The 20,596-nt window shown below is 41.6% G+C and overlaps 1 protein-coding gene across 1 annotated transcript in view; it reads right to left on the bottom strand.

Annotated features, from left to right (window-relative positions):
• The window catches only part of RFTN1 (raftlin, lipid raft linker 1), a 113,142-nt gene that overhangs the window by 3,293 nt on the left and 89,253 nt on the right, over positions 1 to 20,596 (bottom strand). The window contains exons 7-9 of the mRNA XM_068404971.1: positions 16,191 to 16,306; positions 5,350 to 5,453; positions 3,874 to 3,955 (exon numbers count right to left, since the gene is read on the bottom strand). Of these exons, the coding sequence (XP_068261072.1) occupies positions 3,874 to 3,955; positions 5,350 to 5,453; positions 16,191 to 16,306 (302 nt within the window). The remainder of the gene's footprint in view (positions 1 to 3,873; positions 3,956 to 5,349; positions 5,454 to 16,190; positions 16,307 to 20,596) is intronic.

Genomic DNA, 20,596 nt, shown 5'->3' with positions numbered 1-20,596 from the left:
ATCAGGTCTGTGCTGAAGTTTGTCAAAAGAAGGACTTGTGTTCATAAAGTTTTGATCTAGCTATTTATTCCTTAATCAAAAAGCCATTCAAAACCTATTACGTTTATTAGATTACAAAGATGGAGCAATGCTCTTCTGCTAGCCAGAACTTAATGTAAAAAAAAAAAGGGGGGGGGGTGGGGAGTAATGTCTTTCACAAGATTCTTCTTGGTTTTACTTAGAGGAAGTTATCTTTCACTTAAATATCATTACAATTTAAAAGAGGAAGGATAACATCTGAGTTCTAGAGCTCAACTGTTTAAAATTCAGAGACACCTGAATGTTTTCCTCTTTGATTTGCAGAAGTGCTGGGCACCCACAGCTCCCCATTAACTCAAAGCTCTCTTTGATGGAAGGTAAGATCAGGGCCCTAAATGTGACAAAGATCAAACCGTAGGAGACTCTGTGTGTATGTCCAAACGTTTGTACACTTAGTCAGGTATTTATACTGTATTTCACAAAAACGCATACAGCCAGTTTCTGCTGAAATAAGCATCACTTTTGTATAAAGTGAATGAACACTATTACCTCAGCACTGACTGAATATTGCACTAATAAGATTACTTCTGTCTTACTGAAGAGAAAAATAAGTTGTACCACTCCTTGCATGTTTAGCCAGCTAAACTGAACAGCAGTTGGTTGGTGTGCATAGACAGGACAGATCAGTTTCCAACACTGCAATGTCCTTTTAATCTTATCGGCCTATTTCCCTCCTCCGAGGGGTTATCTATAAACATTTTAGACATTCTGTACCACAAGTAAAAAAACCCCTGAGAGCCTGGGATGTTTTATGTGCAGAATATTCAACAACGTAATCAAATGATAGGTTTGGCATCTTTGATGTGACTCACAACAACCACTTACAGATGTTGAACCAGTCTTACATTTCTTCATATGACTATAATCAATGTACCCCATTTTTCCTTGACCTTTGGTATGAAAATGTGCTGTAGTGATTTTGGCCCTCAAACATGTCTGTATATTTAATACTGTCAACGAGTAAATCCTTTGTTTTGTCAACTAGACATTGTTAAATAAGTTTTTATATCCCTGAATGAAAAATTTTAAACAAAGTTTTGATTCATCTGGATGGTATGCATTTGTTATTATAATACAAGAAATCAGTATCATACTAATTTCTCTGTTTGAAGACATACAATCACTTATAGGTTCCCACCCTTCCATTAAAACCACACACAGTCATAGGAAAAGAATGACCAAGTACAGGCACTCCAACCCTCATCCCAAGATCCCTTTAATCACCTGAAAACAAAGAGAAAAAACAAGATGGGCTTTGTAACACGTTCACAGAAGACTCTGGGCTCCAGCTTCGCTCATGAGAGAGGGTAAATCCTGTATCAGAGTCATGCTCCCAGCAGTTCTCTCCTACTTCAGTCAGTTCAAACACTCTCCTAGTCTCCACTGTATCTAAAAGATGACTTTCACAGAACCAGGCTCCAAACCAGTGAGGGCTTTATAGATGAAAACAATCTGTAATTATCTAAAATGTGGGGTAAAATGCTCCTCGTGCTCAGCTCAGCTTAGTGTTTCCAATCTCCTGCTCTAGCTCAGCTTCTGCAGGGCCTCGAGCGCACCACTCCCTCAGGTGACATTTGGCTAGCCAGCACTCACATAAGCGCACAGAGCTAGAATAAAAATGAGGCTGGATTAATTAGCAACCTTTTAATCATGTGGTTTCAGAGAGCTTTTCCATACTTCACCTGGCTTTTCCGATCCTGCCGACTGGAAAAGGGGAAACATAACCCCCATCTTCAAGAAGGGAAAAAGGAGGATCCGGGGAACTACAGGCCAGTCAGTCTCACCTCTGTACCTGGCAAGATCATGGAGCAGATCCTCTTGGAAACTATACTGAGGCACACGGAAATCAAGGAGGTGATTGGTGACAGCCAACATGGCTTCACCAAGGGCAAATCATGTCTGACAAATTTGGTGGCCTTCTACAATGGGGTTACAGCGCTGGTGGATAGGGAAAGAGCAACTGATGTCATCTACCTGGACTTGTGCAAAGCATGTGACACTGTCCCGCATGACATCCTTGTCTCTAAATTGGAGAGACATGGACTTGATGGATGGACCACTCAGTGGATAAGGAATTAGCTGGATGGTCGCACTCAATGGCTCAATGTCCAAGTGGACACCAGTGACGAGTGGCGTTCCTCAGGGGTCAGTATTGGGACCGGTTTAACATCTTTGTCGGCGACACGGACAGTGGGATTGAGTGCGCCCTCACCCAGTTTGCCGATGACACCAAGCTGTGTGATGTGGTCAACACGCTGGAGGGAAGGGATGGGATCCAGAGGGACCTTGACAGACTTGAGAGCTGGGCCTGTGCGAACTGCATGAAGTTCAACAAGGCCAAGTGCAAGGTCCTACATGCGGGTCGGGGCAATCCCAAGCACAAATACAGGCTGGGCGGGGAATGGATTGAGAGCAGACCTGAGGAGAAGGACTTGGGGCTGATGGTTGATGAGAAACTCAACATGAGCTGGCAATGTGCACTTGCAGCCCAGAAGGCCAGTTGTATCCTGGGCTGCATCAAAAGAAGCGTGGTCAGCAGGTTGAGGGAGGTGATTCTGCCCCTTTACTCCGCTCTTGTGAGACCCCACCTGGAGTACTGCGTTCAGCTCTGGGGCCCCCAACATAAGAAGGACATGGAACTGTTGGAACGAGTCCAGAGGAGGGCCACGAAGATGATCAGAGGGCTGGAGCACCTCTCCTATGAAGACAGGCTGAAAGAGTTGGGGCTCTTCAGCCTGAAGAAGAGAAGGCTCCGGGGAGACCTTATAGCAGCCTTCCAGTACCTGAAGGGGGCCTACAGGAAAGCTGGAGGGGGACTTTTTACAAGGGCAAGTAGTGACAGGACAAGGGGTAATGCTTTTAAACTGAAAGAGGGTAGATTTAGATTAGATATTAGGAAGAAATTCTTTCCTGTGAGGGTGGTGAGACACTGGAACAGGTTGCCCAGAGAGGTTGTGGCTGCCCCCTCCCTGGCAGTATTTAAGGCCAGGTTGGATGGGGCTTTGAGCAACTTGGTCTAGAGGAAAGGTGTCCCTGCCCATGGCAGGGGGGTTGGAACTAGATGATCTCTAAGGTCCCCTCCAACCCAAACCATTCTATGATCCCTTGCATACTGAAAGGGGAAGGCAAATTCAAGTACTGTAGGAACGTCAACACTTTCCCAGTTTCCAGTTTAAACCAATCCTTGTATTTCCCTCTCAGCTGTATGGCGTGACAGGTTTGGGCAGGGGTTCCCACAGCTACACATTTAAAAATGGAAATGGGAATACATACATGTATCTACATACATACATCGTTAGCTGTCAGCTACATTCTCAGATAATTTAGCTGGATTCGGGAGGCTTTTTTTGGTTAAATTCTAGCAGAATTCATTAACATTCACACAATAGATAGCAACGCCAGATGAGATCAGGCCTACATTGTGCTAGGCTCTACCAAAACACACAGCAAGAAAGAGAGAGCAATTTAAACAGAAAAGACAGGCAATGGGTGAGAGAAAATAGTATTGGTTCCACCTTGCAGGCAGTGAACACGAGCAGAGAATTTTAGGTCACATATGGAGGTTTATGGCTGATTTATGTAAAGAGAAATCTACGACTCTTCTGCTGCTGTGAGTTTAACAGAGAATTAAATATGAGCTTTCACATCATTTAAGCATTCTTTTCTTTCATTTGAACAGTTCAATTCCTTGTCTCTTGCTACTGTATCACAGAAACGTTGAATATGGGAAATGACTTACAATATTAAAATACTACCAACAAAAAACAAAGAAACCAGGAACTCAAGGTTATTTACCTTAGATTCTTTCTTCTTTGCTTTCTGGGGCAAAGAAGGTCTCTGAAGAAATACAATTTGCTTTGTAGATAAATTCCCCTCCCTGGAAAGAAACAAATGCACACTCCTGAGAATGAATTAAATTCACATCCCACATCATTCAAAGTGCAAATCCATCTCAGTCATTTATTTCTGCAGGTCAAAGAAGAACAAAATGAAGAATGACCTAAACATTGCCTGTCCCCAGTGTCTTTGAGCAGCCTGGTATTTTAGGGGGAAAAAAGAGAAACTGTTCAGCCTGATAGAGCCTGTCAGCCTGTGACATAGTTTTGCTGAATGTTTTAGCATTAGCGTGTGAACACAGGATAAACTGTTTGGAACAGGAAGCAAGAAAGCCAAGTGCCCCGGTGGCTGTGTGCAGCAGTGTCTCAGAGACACCGGAGTGCTCCCTCCCCCCCGGGGCACCGATCCGGAATGGGGCTGGGTGCTCCCTACAAGTCTGCAGCACAGCAGGAGGCACAACCAAGTGTACCCTTCTGCACCGTCAACCTGACCTGTGTTACTGAAGTTATAAATGGGATACAGAAAGTTAGAAGAGAAAGAAAACCATATATACCTTTAAGAGACAGGGCTTACAAATCATAATTGTGATTTTTCTATTCATTCCTATATTTAAACCTATATGAAAAAATTAAATACTGTTTTTCCCCCAGCACAGATGGCCTTTGCTTTTTAGGTTTTTATGTGTAGGAGTAGTCTGCATCTAGATCTCATAAAGAGCTGGGCATATTTTTACTTTTTTAAGATAAAAAATCATGCCTGATTTTTTTGGTATATATATCTAAATATATTCCTGACCAGTAAAAATTCAGAAAGCGCCATCTTCATGATTAACAAGTGAGATGATAACTCCTCACCACAGTTATGAGGAGTATTTTTAAGTGATTTGCATTTACATTTAAAAACGCAGAATATTAATAATAGCAAAGTAGACCACCGAATGATTATATATGCAAACAAGGCTACTGGAGTAATGATACACCAACCGCACATGGTTCTGCTCAGCGAGACTGTGTTTATCAGCAGCATTAGACAGACATTGATTAAGAATAAAATGACTTTTCTTCAGATAGGCAACATCTCACTCCAAATGTTATCACACGTTTTGTCTTTGCTCTAAGAGGAGTTACGGGGAGATCCAGAGCAGGAATTTTACAATTGAGGAGTCTACAGAGAGGCACAGACAATACCCAGAAAATTCATGCAGAAACCACACTGCCACCTTGCAGTATTTTGTCTGCCAGACACGTGCTTCTTGCCACATGCGGCTTGCGATGCTCAGAAAACCCAGGGAACAGCTGCAGCAGGGTTTGCAAGGGCAGCTACTGCACGCACGCAAGGAAATCCATGCTAACTGCACAGAGAATTGCTTGTGTGGACTGTGATGCTCGTACAGTGACTTCCCTGGCCGAAAGGCAGCATCCACCCCCTCCCTACCTGTTTGTCTTCACAATCGGAGTAGGAAGCACGCACGTCAGCTGCCAGCCGTACACGGCAAGGGAATTCAGCAGCGGAACGTAATCTGTCTGCACTTCAACTCCCTAGGAAAGAAAAATCAACAGTTAGCGTCATCACTTGGAGTGTGACATTCAGTTTGACACAAAAAAAAAAACAAAACCCAAGAAAAAATACGTTTGTGGGTTTTCTGGGAGAGAGAAAGGGGTTTGTACTCAAGTGGGTCATTTTGTATGTTCAGCTAGGCAGGGAGGGAAACATTTGAAAACATGAGACACAGACTGATTGCTCGTACATCCCAAACTGCTAAATGAATTTGTTTACAATGGTAAACATCTGTGATCTTGTTTTTACACTGCCTGAGTCATGCATCTAGCTTTAGATTATTCCACATCTGAGCAGGACAAATTCATTGTATTTTAATAATTATCTACTCCCAAGCAAAAAGATATTAAAGTCGTCAAAAAATGACAACATTGCTTTGCCTGGATTCTGTGCTTGTCTAGGCTAGAGTAAATCCTGAAGATCTGTACTGAAATCAGTTGGGTTACTCTGCCATGATGGATCAAGAGCAAAATAGCCAACAACAACAAAAATAAAATGTAAGTACTGATCTATTCCTTTTATCACCCCCAAATATGCATCACTTCCTTGTCATTTTGAATCAGGAAATCTGTGGGCGAGACCAAAAGCATCGCCTGTCAGCGCAGAAGTCTGGCTCCAGCCGCAGATCTACCCAGCAGAGCCTTGCTAATTCTCTTCCTACTACATGGCGCACCCTGTAATTCGCACAGAAAGAACCACTGGCGATTTCAACAGAGATTGCTCCACTGAGGTGTCTAATTGCCAAGACTTCCAGTAATTTAACAAATAGATGCTAGAGCATATTTACTAGTTTTTAATTTTAATAAACACAAAGCAGGCAAATGGTAACTACTAGTCTCTACAAATATAACTATATTCCAGTGGAATAACAATTATATTTGCCAAAAAGCTCAGGCACTTACACTGGTTTCATGTGCACACAAGGAGTTTTAACTGCCAATTCGCAGCACTGAGGTAAGGCAAAATAGTTTTGCAGCTCCAAAAAAATCCATTTATTCCACAGTAATAAAATAGTCATTTGATCAGAACTAATCCAAATCCTACTGTAGTTATTTCAAGGTATTTTAGTGAATGCCAATCTCAGCTATTCCTTTCTTCTAACAAATATAATTTAGGTCACTTGATATCTTCATAACTGAATGACTGCCTGACTATACCTATTAAAAGCCTGAACATGACTACAAATGCAAATAGCTGAAGAAGCTGTATCACTCCTGCTTAAAAAGGAGAATGAAAACTCTACCCCAGAATGTGCACGCAGGAGAACACTCTGCTAATGAAAATTCTGATTTCTGTGCAGAGGCTTTCAGGGACTTACAGAGATATGGCTCCTTCACAACATCACCCTGTACAGACCAGAATTGCTAATTCCAGGAGAGGAAAGAGATGCCCTGTAAGAGGGGAGAAATACCATGTGGCCTCTGAAGCGTTCATACAGCTGTGACCATGGCAGAGCCAGTCTCCTCAGACTCCCTTTTGTCTCCTTGCCCTTCCCGCTCTTTATACCCACTGTAAGATGGATATTTCTGCCCTCTTCCCAGTTTTTAAAACAGAGTGTCCAAGGGTAATGCAAACACAATGACATATCTAGATGCCTTCAAGAGCTAATGTCTCAGGAAAACAGATTAATAACACTGAGATTTATGAGATTGGTCAACATCTTCCAAAAATAAAGATGAAAATATGCAACATGAGCATTGAGAATAAGGTCAAAGCATCTGCAATAGCAAGCCCGCCTGGGACCTGGAAGGGCACGTAAAAGCATCTGACCAAAACATTCCTTCTGTCAAACAGCATTTGTAGAGGAAAAACCAGAAGGAGCTCACTCATTTAGAAGATGGAAGACTAGCAGGTCAGGAAAGACTGCCTGGGCAGACCTTGTTTGTGCCCCAAGCAACGTCTTATGTTGCAAAGAGGATTTCTATTTTGAATTCACTGCCTAAGGTTGGTGATTAGCAAGGAGAACTTTCTCCTTGCATCAGGATGTGCAACAAACGTCAAAAATCACAGGGAGATTACGGCAATGTGGAAGAACATCAATACCACGCAGAGCTCATCTGGCTGCTGCAGAAGCCAAATTGTTTCAGGGATGCGCCGTCACTCCTGCCACAGCCCACTGTCCCTGCAGGCTCTGAGTGGTGAGACACGGCTGGCTTTGGACCTGTCTGGCTTGTCAGGATTAAGCATCGTCTGCAGCAGATGATGTTGTAGTTCACAATCCCAACAGGCAGAAGGGAAAAGAGCAGGTAAAGCACATTCAAAAGTGTAAAGTTATCAGAAATTAAATACAAGATTAAAGTCAATTAAGCTTAAAGAAAAATAAAAAAAAATCTGGAAATGTAAAAACTCTCTTGAAAGGGTGCTGTACAACTGCTACAAAAAGGTGACCTCTTATTTTTCACATATGCTGGTACCTGACACCACAATCTGCATGTCAGGCTGTCTGGAGGAAGGAAGCATGTACATTATGCAGAGGTGCACATCTCCTCCGAGCTCCACATGCTCTTTAACAAGCTCTCACTGACTCTGCATGAGGCTTTGCTGGAGTCAGACACCACACCTCTTCCCCAGCTGCCTGAGGGAATAACTACTCCTAATAATTGGCTGCATTTGAAGATGATAGACAAGAAAGGAGTCACTCCTGAATAAACAGGCATAATTCATATGGGCTTCGAGCTCCTTACTTGCAAATACAGATAACTGAAGCTTTCTCTAAGACCACAAGAGATGACTTCTCCATCCCCCTCCTGAATCATCACGATGAAATTCCATTCACCCCACGACTGGAATTTGTGTGCCAGCAGGAGTCACGGTTATAGAGACCTTTAACTGGTGTAATATTAAATGTTTCCAAAGCAAAAATGCTTCTGAACAAACAATACACTGGGGGATGGGTGTAGAGGAAAAGAGTCATCTTGTATTCATTTTATATTTAATACAATAATTATTTTATCTACTATTATTTGAGACAATGGAAATAAAATTAGAAACATATAGTTTCATAAGATGAAATTGCAATGCTCTTTCTAGCTAGCAAATACTGGATTTGAACACCAGCAGAAGCAGAAAGTACGTGCCAGAGCTCTATTGAAAAAGAAGTGTTCAAATAATGCGTCTCAAACCGGGAGACATTTCATTCAGTGAAAGGGTGGAAAATTTTAATTAACTTGCTTCCCACTCTCCTGTGGATGAGAAGTAATCTCTGATCACACCTTGAGTGTCAAGAAGCCAGAGCATATTGAGCTAGGTTTTCCCCTTGACTTGCATCGCATGAAAAGAATTAATTTTATTTATAGTTGTAGTTTGTTTTCAGCATTTCTCCTTTCACAGTTGCTTCTGCTCATTAGAAAAAAAAACAAAACAAAAAAAAAGATTTAAAAATGATAACGATAATATCTAGGGCAAGCCGCACAAACAACTGCATGAACAATTTTTTTTTTTCTTTTCTTTTCCCCCGTACTGCGGCAATTTTAACCACAGCAAGATAATAAACAAGACAACTACTAAGCTCTTGTGAGACAGAAAGAAGTTCTTTAGGAAATCATTCTTTCCTGGGTTAAGTGAATGTGATTTAGTTACATGGCAACTATGGATTGTCACTATTTAATATTTTTTTCCAACGTGGATTAAAGAGTGGAAGATTGAAAATCTCATTAAATAAATCCTAATAAAACCTTTATCGGCAAATCCTAACAGACTGCGAACTAAGATCTACAGACAGATGGCAAAGAGGATGGGAAGTAAAAAACACGAGTTGCTTTGAAAGTGTAACCTACTGTTTGTGGGGGAAAACGGGCAGTGTGTTCAAACCCAGCTCCTTACAAAAAACAGAGGGGAGAGCCCACGAGGGCAGCAACGTGCACCCCCAGCCAGGGCTGGTAACCAGTCCCCACCACTGCCAAAGCCAGAGCTTTCTCCTAGGGCACTGAAGGGAGGACGAGGAAGTGGCGAAGGCAGGACTTGCACCTTAGTGGAAAAGAGAGAAAATAAAATGAGCGAAATTGAATATAATATGGGCTGTGTGAGAATGACCCAGCAAAAGTGTGCTGCAAATGTTTTATGTTTGCAGTAACACAGCCAACAAGGAGACTAAATCCAAGCTCTAAATTTGTGAATTATTTGCCTCTTCCCTCTTCAGGCTTCTTCCAAAAAGTAATTTCTGCTAATAATGTAACATTATTGACCCATTAAAAACACTTATTGGAAGCAAAAGAGAAGTTTCAAAGTGTTTCAGCAATAAAAGCTGGACTATACTCCTATAGTATTGAGCTGCTCCTAAATTTCCATGTGTAATACACCACAGCACCTTGCTAGCAGACACTTGCTACACATCCATTAGCTGTATAGCAGAGGGGTGTGGGATGGCTCCTGCACCCTTAGAAACCACCAGTGGCTTTTGGCAGCAGATGGGTCACTGATGAACACAGACTAGCTGCTAAATTGGGACCTCAGTAGAAAGTTAATAGAAAAAAAAGGTAATAAATAAATAAATCCACAGACAGGTTTTTTGCTCACTATTCTGGGCATATGTAATTTAGACTTCTTTATGATTACTTGATATATGTGAATTCATACACTGTGAAGTATTTTTGAGAATAGAATAATGCTGTAATGCTATACAGGGTAGCAGCCTGTTAAGACAGTTTTCTGAGATACAGATGTATCCTGTCACAATTTCCATACACACACAGGCTGCGGAGTAGCATTCACAGCTGTCTCCACATCTAGGGTAAAACAAAAAAACAACCAAAAAACCCCCCTGTGCCCACAAAGCCCACTTCTCTCAGTGACTTCTGCGGATGCAAATCCTACTTTCTAGCAGATGTGTAAACTAACAAAAACGTCTGAGTGCTCCTGATACTGCCTGCGCTTGTAACAGAGAAGCACATTTGTGCAGCAACACAGTTTTGCATTTATAGAAGCACAGGATAAGTAGCAAAAGCTCCACAAGGTGCATGTGTTGACGTGGAGGGTTCTCCAAAAAGGAAGCATCCTGTGAAATGTGTTAAACTTATATTGCACAGGTAACATAGACGTGACAGGACAACTCCATGTAATTGGCCACGCAGCATAAGCACGTGATCTAGCAATTCATCAGTACATTTTCTTAAATAACTCTGGCATTTTTAGTTTCCCAATTTCTGCAACGCTTGTGCACTGTTATCTTTAGGTGATCGCCAATTTTGCTGTTTGTTCATCAACTATTTTTGGAAAAAAAAAAAACAACATAGAAAAACACTAACTGAGGACTTGTGTCGTCCACGGTGCCTTACCGCACACAGCTTAATCACCTCCACACAGCTTCCTCAGGGTAATTTCCTTCGGTTATAATTTATCCTTGAACAAAATCTGGCTTTTGCAAAAAGGCTTTGTGCACCACTCCACCATTATGGAACTAATAATCTATTTCCATGCGAGAAACACAGCTGAAGCACAGACCCTCTGCTGCCACCAGTTCAGGCAGCAGGAAAGCAAACGTTGGCGCTGCCCTTCACTTACGTGCAGGCGATTTATGGGGTCCCAGCACCTGCTTCCTGTGAGCCTCAAAATGTGGAGGCCCCTCACAAACCTGCCTGGCAGCAGCATAGGGTTGAAGAGGTGCATTAGCCAGGGCACTACTGCATAGCTAAAGGTGACCTGCTGGGGAAAAGAAATATGACTTGTCCCCTGTGTGGTGTTTTAGAAAGTGTAAGAGAGGATTAAAATACTTTTTCTCAGCTTGTTTTTAAGTGGAAAGTTCAGATCTGGTATGCTTACTTTTTCCTGAAAGATTTTAGGGGTGAGCAGAGAACTAATTCTTATCTCTGATCGTGTCACAGACCTAAGCAAACTGTGACAGATAGGAAGTTATTTTTTTTTTTATTCAGATTGTTTTAAATCCTGTGCTTTTCTGTCTAAGTCAAGTGTCCTTTACTCATATGGAAGAAATGTTCGCTTTATTAGACATTCAATACTGCAAGCATCAGGAAAGTTCCAAATTCATATTGCTAGATTCTATTACTAAATTTATCAACAAAACCAAAGAAAGATTAGCCTGCACATTTTAATCCTATACAGAGCATATGTCTACTGAGTTCAATAGACATATATATATATATATGCTGCTTTCATATCTTACATAAAAGAAAGAAACAAGAACTTTAAAAACTTGTTGAAGATAACAGGCTCCTGAAGGTTTTTGTTCAGCTTTTCTTGAAAAGCAACAAGGGGCAAAATGCTGAAATATTATGCCCAGGCAACATATATGTCCTTTGGGTGGTAAAGAGGGTCACGCACACATCGGCATTTCATGCCCATTGCCATCAGCTCCTTTGCTGACCTGGTCATGCCTTTCTCCCATGGCTAGAGACAGCAGAACATAGCTTAACTGACATATGACCTAAATCTGGTTTACAGACAAATCAAATCCTCATTTCCAGGGAATTTGTTTCAAGGCTTACATTAAGGCAACTTGCAACCTAGGCTCAGCAGAGATCATTTTTTAATTCTTTTGATATGTTGCATGTTAAAAGGTTTACCGTGTCTACAGAGGACACTGACCCCATTCAAGTCTGCCAGGGAAATGGCAACACCATGATGTATTTGAGATTTTAATTCATGTCAGCACACCAAAGACATGATATAGCAGAAAATAAAAAAACCTGTTGCATCACCAGCTGAAGATTTTCAATGAGAAAATGCCTGTAAATTAAGGACAACATTTTCAGGATGAACAAGGCTTCAGAAGCAGAACAATGCAGAAGTTTAAAATAAATGTTATAGCACTCAACTTTAAAGACAGTATGAGCTATTTTGTCGTGGTTAATGGGGAAAAGGAGGTGACAGATTAGAGTTGGGGTGAGGGAAATCATGCAGGCTCTGATTAATCAGAACTGTCTACCCACATTTGCCTACACAAGCAGAATTAAAACCATCAAACAAGTTTCAGTGCTAGATCTCAGAGACAGTGGTGGAAATAACATGCCCTGACATTTTTAGAGTTAAAGCGATAGGGATGAGAGCAGCATTTTATCATTGTAAGTCCTGTGGTCATTTGCAGAGGATGCTGCAGCTCTACTTTGGGAAGAAAGAGTTAAATTACTCAGAGCTATTACATCCTGTCTGCTGCTTGGCAGGACCACATACTGTGACAGCTGCGAGCTTTACATCCTCTACAAACTGACATTTTACACACATACCGAGTGCATCACACTGTTCAGCTTGTTTTCTCTATTAGCTTAGCAATTAAAAAGGCAGCACTTTCTCTGCTAAGAGGTGTGCCAACCCCTCTCTTTTGCCTTTATGGTTAAACAGCAGAACTTTAACTTTTCATTTAGAAAGGTTCTCTTTTTATTACTAAGGGCATGGATACATGCTACATGTTGTCCTTTTTAGAACAGCCTTCTTCTGTTGTGGCTGGGATTTCTTTGTTTTTTTCTTCTTCTTAATCGGGATACAGCACAATAAATCCACATTCAGTTCAGACCACATCTGAACAAGTCCATAGCTCATCCAGATAATCAAATCTGATACAAATTTAAAATAAGGATCCATTATACACATTTATGTCATGCTGCCCATCAGTGCTTCTTCCACTGCATTGGTACAAACGAAAATGACAAATGGAAAAGGTTAATCTAGATCAGAGCTGAACCTGTATCAAAAAAATAAGAAAATCTACATTAATGAGTCATTCCACTGCTCCATAATTATCTCTGTGATAATTATACTTTGAAGTACTTGTAACAGAAACAAAGCCTGTACTGGCTTTCAGACATCTGTCACTATTGAACTCCGTCTCCTTCCCTCTACATTCCCCATTTTCAGTCCCTTCCTCTGCCACTGCAGTATTCCATGTTTATGGTAAACAAAGGTGAATTCTGACAGGGTTTAACAGGGAGACAACTTGGTCTTCTGGGTACGACACTGGGCAAGTGCCTACAGATCCCTAAGCTTCCAGTCTGTCTTTCATTCGATGACTTTACCTACCTATGCCTATTATGTCTCAGAAAGCACGAGCCATGAAATATCCAGGCAGTTATTTAAATGTCAAAAGAAGAAAATAGAGGTGGTCAGCTCTGCTCTTCCTCTAAATGGGTAAGACCTTTGCAAGAGTTCCCCAATGCCTCAACCTCCTTCCTTCAGCAGGCTTTTTCTTCTCCATATTCTTCCACTTTTAAGTTGGTGGGTAACACGTTCATCATGTCCCCACAGAAGAGGGGCATTTGATCTCAGAAGAGCAAAATTGCCAGGGAACATCCAGTATCCAAATTTTAAATTACAGTAGAGAATAATCTGATCATACCGACAAGCTGTGTATATGCTATCAGTCAGCTTCTAAATTGCACATACCACATCTTATGTCTGGAACAAAAGATTCTCCACGTTAGCCCTCACACAACCATGGTGTGCAGCAGTACAGCATCTCTTGACACACCAGATGGCATTGGGAGGTTGATTCCTTAATCTGTTGACCAAATGTGTCTCCAGCATGGAATTGCTATAATTGAAGGCAAATGATATTCCACCTATCAGGGCTCCAATGCTTCAAGGAGCCCTGCTAGAAGATACTCTTCTGTTGCGTCCTAGTGTTTTGGTCACCACTCTGCCATCACAGGACCCCCATTATCAGATGCTGTCCTTGTCATGTAGCTTGAGACAAACTTTCTTGTGACCACACAGAGCAAACTAAGAGGTGCATTGGGGCCATCACACATAACTTTGTTGCAATATCCTACTGAGTCAGAGAACCCCTCACTGGTTGTCCAGAGCCAAACAGGTTCAGACCAAGAATCCATTTAACTCAGAAAGCTGTCTCCAACAAGGCTCTAAGTGTCAGCTAAGGAAGAATAATATATATCAGGGCAAGCATGTAGGATACCTGCTCCAAGTATTTTGTGTACTTCCTCTCAGAACGTCTGGTTTAGTTTCCACTGAAAGGAATCCAGTTTGTGCAATATGAGACCATTCTGTGATGTAAGGCATATTAAGTGGGGAGGATCAGGGGGTTCACTTCAAAAATGCACTCCTGATCTGAATTAAAATGCTTGTATAAGCACAGAGATAGATAAGGTAGAGGAAAAAACATTGCTTCCACCTGAACCCACCTAAACTTCTTGAACCCACAGCATTCTCCAGAAAGAAGTTCCACAGATCTGTTGCTGCTGCATAAAGAATTACCTGAATTATCTCCTTTTTGTTTGTTTTGCACCTGGCCCTGACTAGTGCCATTTGACAACCCCTAGTTCTTATACTGGAAAAGATGGCAACCAGTCAGTCCCTATTTACATGCCTCCTGTGATTTAGAAGACCTCTACCTATTCCATTCCCTGTAACTCTTCTCTTTCCAGGCTGAAAGGACACACCATGTAAAGTCTTCCTAATATGGAAGCTGTCTGTACCATCCTCACTGCTCTTCTCTGAACATTTACAGTGCTAACACAGCCTTCTGAAATAAGGTGCTGTCAAAACACGGCTTACACAGTAGTACGTAGTAGTATACACTTGCTGTTTGACCCTGTATTCCTTTCCTAACAGTTTTTAACATATGGTTAACCTTAAAGCTTCTTAACATTTGCCTTCTTGATCAGCACTGATGGAACCACCTCAGATGGATCTGTCGTTATCCCAAAACCTTGCTCCTGAGTGGCAACACTGCAATTTGACCCTAAAAATGAACAAGAACTTACAGTCAAGTCTGTAATAACTGGAATAACATTAAATGTGGTATAGGAATCGTTTGTTCAGACGCACATTAGCACAAGAAAAGCTCCCATTAACACATTATGCTGTTCTTCAAGAAGTTTCTAGCCATTACTATATGGCCATTTCTTGCTACGCTACAAAGTCAGCATCTAATAACCAAACTCTTAATCCTAGTCTCGTGGAATTTTACACATTCAGTCTAGCATCTGTCCCATTTTCCCTTAATCCATCCTTTTGGCATGTGTGTGCCTTGCTTGTCCTTCTTGGGATTTTACACCATTTACAACATATTCCAAGTGAAAAGATCAGGTATTGCCTTTATAACGTAACAGCTATTTCTAGCAGACTAGAGTAATCAAATAAAACAAACAAAAAAAAACTTCTGAGAGTTATGCAACGGTATCTTCTTTTCCCCCATGATCTTATTGCTTCAGGTCACAAGGAATTTTAAGCCCAGTTTTTCAAATACCTATCTGTGTATCAAATTTGCTGTGGAAGATCGGTACTGACTGATCTGATCTAAAAAGTGTTTCTACTGATCTGAGTGTGCACTTGGATCAGTAAAAAGCCAATCTATGACACACGTGGTTTGTTTATAGGGACCTATCCAGAATATACAGTTCTTTCAGCATATGAAGGAGGTCAGACAGAAGCAAATGCAGTTATCTGTGCATTCCTACTGCAGTTAAGCCTACCTAGAGGGCCGCCTTCTTTAGAACTGCGATGCTACAGTGGCTTGTATGATCATGTTGCCCTGACAACCAATGGAGATCCTCATTACAGTTAATCTAGCAGACATCTGTATTTTGGGGATAGATAACCCTGAGTTTCATTGCTCACCATCACTCACATTTCCTACCCCCCCAATAAAGCACTAGAGCGTGGTTAATTGGCGTTACTGTTACGCTGCACCCCTTTACCTCAGTTGCCTGTCTGGTACTGTTGAAGCACAGATCAGTACGTGAGAGTCAGCCTCACAGTCTTGGAGTGTTTTGATGCACAAAAGAATCATGGAAGAAAAACTGTACACATACCTTCAGGACAGTCCACTGCTCTACAACAATTGCATCATAGCTCTGCACGGTTTTGCTGTCTTCCACAGCAACATCTTCAAAGAGAAATACACCATCCATTGTCCCGTGTAAAGAATCTGTGAAAACACAGGGTTATCTGTAAGCTTTATGGAAGGCACCCCATGTGTAGTGAGGCATTTGAATTTATAAATAACAAATTCTCCCAAGGATGTTAATAAAAAAGTGCATAGACCTTCCTCTCATAGTCCAGCTCTATTAAATGAATGAGACTAATATCTCTAGCAGGTTTTAAGAGCAATTCTACTCTCTAATAGCAAACCTCACTGTCCACTCTGTTATTCCAAAGTTTGTTCTCAAAAACCCCAGCTCTCCTGTTTTGAGCAGGCAAAATTAATTCAGTCCTCAGTTCATCAGCACTGCTCACCTACTTGAAGTTACACACACACTTCGGGGGCTAAACACCATGTATTATGTCAATTTTTCAATGGCTTTTGAAGGTACACTGATGTTAATGACTATACTCATTCATTCACACAAGTCAGAACGCTACATATGGGTCAGCCGTTGCAGGCACAGTGATCTACATGGACTAAGGATGATCTGGCATATTTGAACAGCGTGAAAGAAAAGATACATTCATAACTATTTAATCAATTTATGAAGGCATTTAGACCATCTGGTTTAGTGGCTCTCTATTCTCATTTGCATTCCCAGCACGTTCAGTCTTTTTTCAGACAACACATACTATTAAAGTTAGTTGAGCAGCACTTTCTCCTTCAACTTAGCCGTATACTCCACAATCAGCAATCACTCCCATACGTAAGAACTCGAATTTTGTCAGCTCCATGACAGAACAGAATCAGAATAACTGAAAAAAAATTACTTACCTGTCCTTGCTAAAATAAGCGAAATGATGAAGGAATAGAGTTATATTTAGAAAGACTGTAAATAAGCAGTACTGTACTCTTTATTAACACAGAAAACTCCTCTCACATTGTCACAAAGCATGTTTTTCAGCCTTTCTGGTTTAAATAATACATTTACCCTGTATGACTGATTATAAAGACCTTGCTTTTCCCCTCCCTAAATGTTGTATTTTGCATGTTAGTTTCTTTACGTTTACAGGAAAACTACATTCCTTGCACTGGTATGATACATGTTTTTGAAATGCCAAACCGACAGGTTCCTGAACAGACAGGAGAGTCTTCTGGATAAGTCTGCTTAGCAGTTTCGTCAGGTCCTCCTGCTTTCCCTGGTGGATGTTACGAGGTCAAGAAATGCCAGCGGGAAGGCATCGCTGCCTCCAAGGGAAAACATGTACCAAACTCAGAACACATTTTCACAAAGGAGGCAGTGAAGAGGATTAAGAGGCTTCTTACCTTTTGCAGACACAATCTCAGTCAACATCTTCCGATGTCATTATATGAGCTAAATTCAATTTATTATCTGGAAATAATAAACTTGTTGTGGGTAAAGCCGACAACAAACCAGATTCCTACAGTTGGAGGCTTATGTCTACAAACACTCTGTAGCAAGACTGTTATTGCAGGTGTCAAGCATTTGCACACCCCTTTGCTTCTATTTGCACGGTCCACTACTCTCTCTTGCTGCAGTTTCAATCAAGTCATTCAGTTGTAAAGGAGCAGATACAAATACTCGTATCTAAACTACAACAGGGTATTTTTTTTTTTCTGTTTGGTTGTGCAGGAAAAAATTTGTAAACCACTCATTAGGGACTCTCCTTGGGATTCTGCTGGGAGACTCAAAGAAGTAGAAAAATACACTGTGCGCTTGCACATTGTCTCCCCAGATAGGTTTCCTGTAACTCTGTTTAGAATAAAGAGGGATTTAGATTATATATAAGGAAGATTTTTTTTACGATGAGGGTGGTGAAACACTGGAACAGTTTGCCCAGAGAGGTGGTAGACGCCCCATCCCTGGAAACATTCAAGGTCAGGTTGGACAGGGCTCTGAGCAACCTGATCTAGTTGAAGATGTCCCTGCACATTGCAGGGGGGTTGGACTAGATGACCTTTAAAGGGCCCTTCCAACCCCAACTATTCTGTGATTCTAAGACTCCTCACCACTACAGCAAGCCAGTATAACACATTGCTCCGAGGAGGATGAACTGGACTACAAAGCAGTAACTCCTGCCATCTAGATGTACTTTTCATCCAAGTGAGAAGAACTGACATTTTTGTTGTGAAATAACAGGCCAGATCACTAAGTAGCTGGGTTTCAGGTTAGAAAACATAGGGAGAACAAGCTTGCCACATACAAATGGGTACAAGAGTCAATTATCATATTTCATTCAGAAAAGGCACTTCATTAGACCCTACATTTCAAAGCAGAAACCAATTCAACTTCTGTGCAATGTATCACGCTCCAACACCCGCACCCATACCCAAATCTATTTTAGGATGCATAACGTACAAATAACCCTTTAATTTTGCAAAGCAGAGATGACAGGACAGCACCTAAGGCTGAAATCAGAAACCCATAGATCCCTACTAGATACAGACACCCAGGTCTTGCCAGGAAGCTTTATACGGTGCCAGTGTACTGTACGCCTGTATCGTGAGTTCTCTTAATGAAATTCAGTGTCTCACTGTTGGCACAACTGCAGCTTGAGCTCGCCGCACGCATTTGCCAGCTAATTAGTAAGCGATCAAAACACAATCAGCATGCATGTGTTTACACTCACTCATAAATCATCCTTTATGTTTCACTCTGCTGCGCATTCCACTCGTGCAGTTCACAGCTTCCACATATGTGAACATTATGGTACATATGTAATGTTTTAGAAACTAATAGCTGAGCTCGTGAGACCCTACAGGCAGCAGATAAACTTGACGGCACTTCTTGTTGGATGTAGAATGATTTCTGTTGAATGCTATACCCAGTCAATCCTAAGACCCATTAATTTTTTGGCCAGGAAAGAAACGTATAGAAAATGAGAAAACTGGAAAAATGATGAGGGAGAGACAGCTGCTGCATACTGGTGTCTGCTCAAGAGTGATGCTGGTGAAAAACTCTGTAAGAGAAACTGGTGGATGACACTAAGATTTTCCCCCTTAACCATAACCAAGTCTTCCCTCTACCTGTCGTACCACAACGCTTAAACTTTTAATGCCATGAATGCGTGTCTGCCAATTCTCACATTTTGGCTGTACATCTTCCCTTTTACCGGTCATCTACTACTCTTCCAGAAGAAAGGGGGAGGTAAACGAAAGAATAATTGGATCATTAATTACTTCGCATGTGAAGCACTTGGGATGCTGAGAATAATTGGGGGAAAGGAGAAAGCACCAAAAAGAGGGCTAATGTAGTCGTATTTTGGAGAAAAGGCACACATAACCCATGCTATGGTTCAGGATCAGCAGTAATTTCAGGGAAACTCTTACATGGAGATGTGGAAGGGCAAGGAGATGGACAGATGCACTGAGTCTACCTGCAATACCTTTATCACACAGATACTCTAGAGTCTGCAGCAACTTAAGTCTACAGTCACATGTTCTAGAGATGGCCCACTAGGTGAGATTCACATAATCTAACATTAGATATTTTTGATATAGAGGTCTACAGCTGAGTTAGTCATCCAAGGCTCTCTTTAAAAATGATGGAGAGAAATAAGCATTATTTCATTCAGGACCCAGTTTCATAGAATCATAGAGTAATTCAGGTGGATGTGGACCTCAGGAGGTCTCCAGTCCAATCTTCTGCTCAAAGCAGGTTCAATACAAGTGCAGACCAGATTGCTCACAGCTGTATCTAGCTGCATCTTGAAAAACTCCAAGGATGGAGACTGTACAGCTTCCTGGGCAGTCTCTTCCAGAGCATGACTGTCTTCATAATGAAAAGGTTTTTCTTTATATCTAACCAGGACTTCTCTTGTTTCCATTTATGCACATTTTTTCTCATCCTCCTACCATATACCTCAGTCAAGAGCCTGGATCAATCTTCTTGATAGTCTCCTCATAGGCACTGCCAGGCACTGTTAGGTCCCGCCCCTTCTCCAGGCTGAACCAGCCCAGCTCATTCAGTCTTTCCTCACAGGACAAGTGTTCCAGCCACTGACTATCTTGTTGGCCCTCTGCTAAACTAGCTCCAGTTTGTCAACATCTTCCTTGTCCCTTTTGAGGGCGGGCCCAAAACGGGACACAGTATGTGGTCGAGATGCAATTTAATGAGCACCAAGTAGAGGAGGATAATCATTGTCTTTTATCTACTGGCTATATTGTTGTCGTTACAGCCTGGTATGCTGTTGCCTTCTCTATTGCCAGGGCATACTGCTGGTTCATCTTTAGCTTGCTGCCTACTAACATCTCCCAGGACCTTTTCAACAGAGCTGCTACCCAGCCAGGCTGTTCCCAGCCTGGATTATTGAAAAGGTCTCTCCCTTGCCA

Source organism: Nyctibius grandis, chromosome 7, assembly GCF_013368605.1.
Source record: "Nyctibius grandis isolate bNycGra1 chromosome 7, bNycGra1.pri, whole genome shotgun sequence".
NCBI lineage: Eukaryota > Metazoa > Chordata > Aves > Nyctibiiformes > Nyctibiidae > Nyctibius > Nyctibius grandis.
The sequence above is the reverse complement of the archived record's forward strand: the minus strand, read 5'-3'. Positions and strand labels throughout refer to the sequence as shown.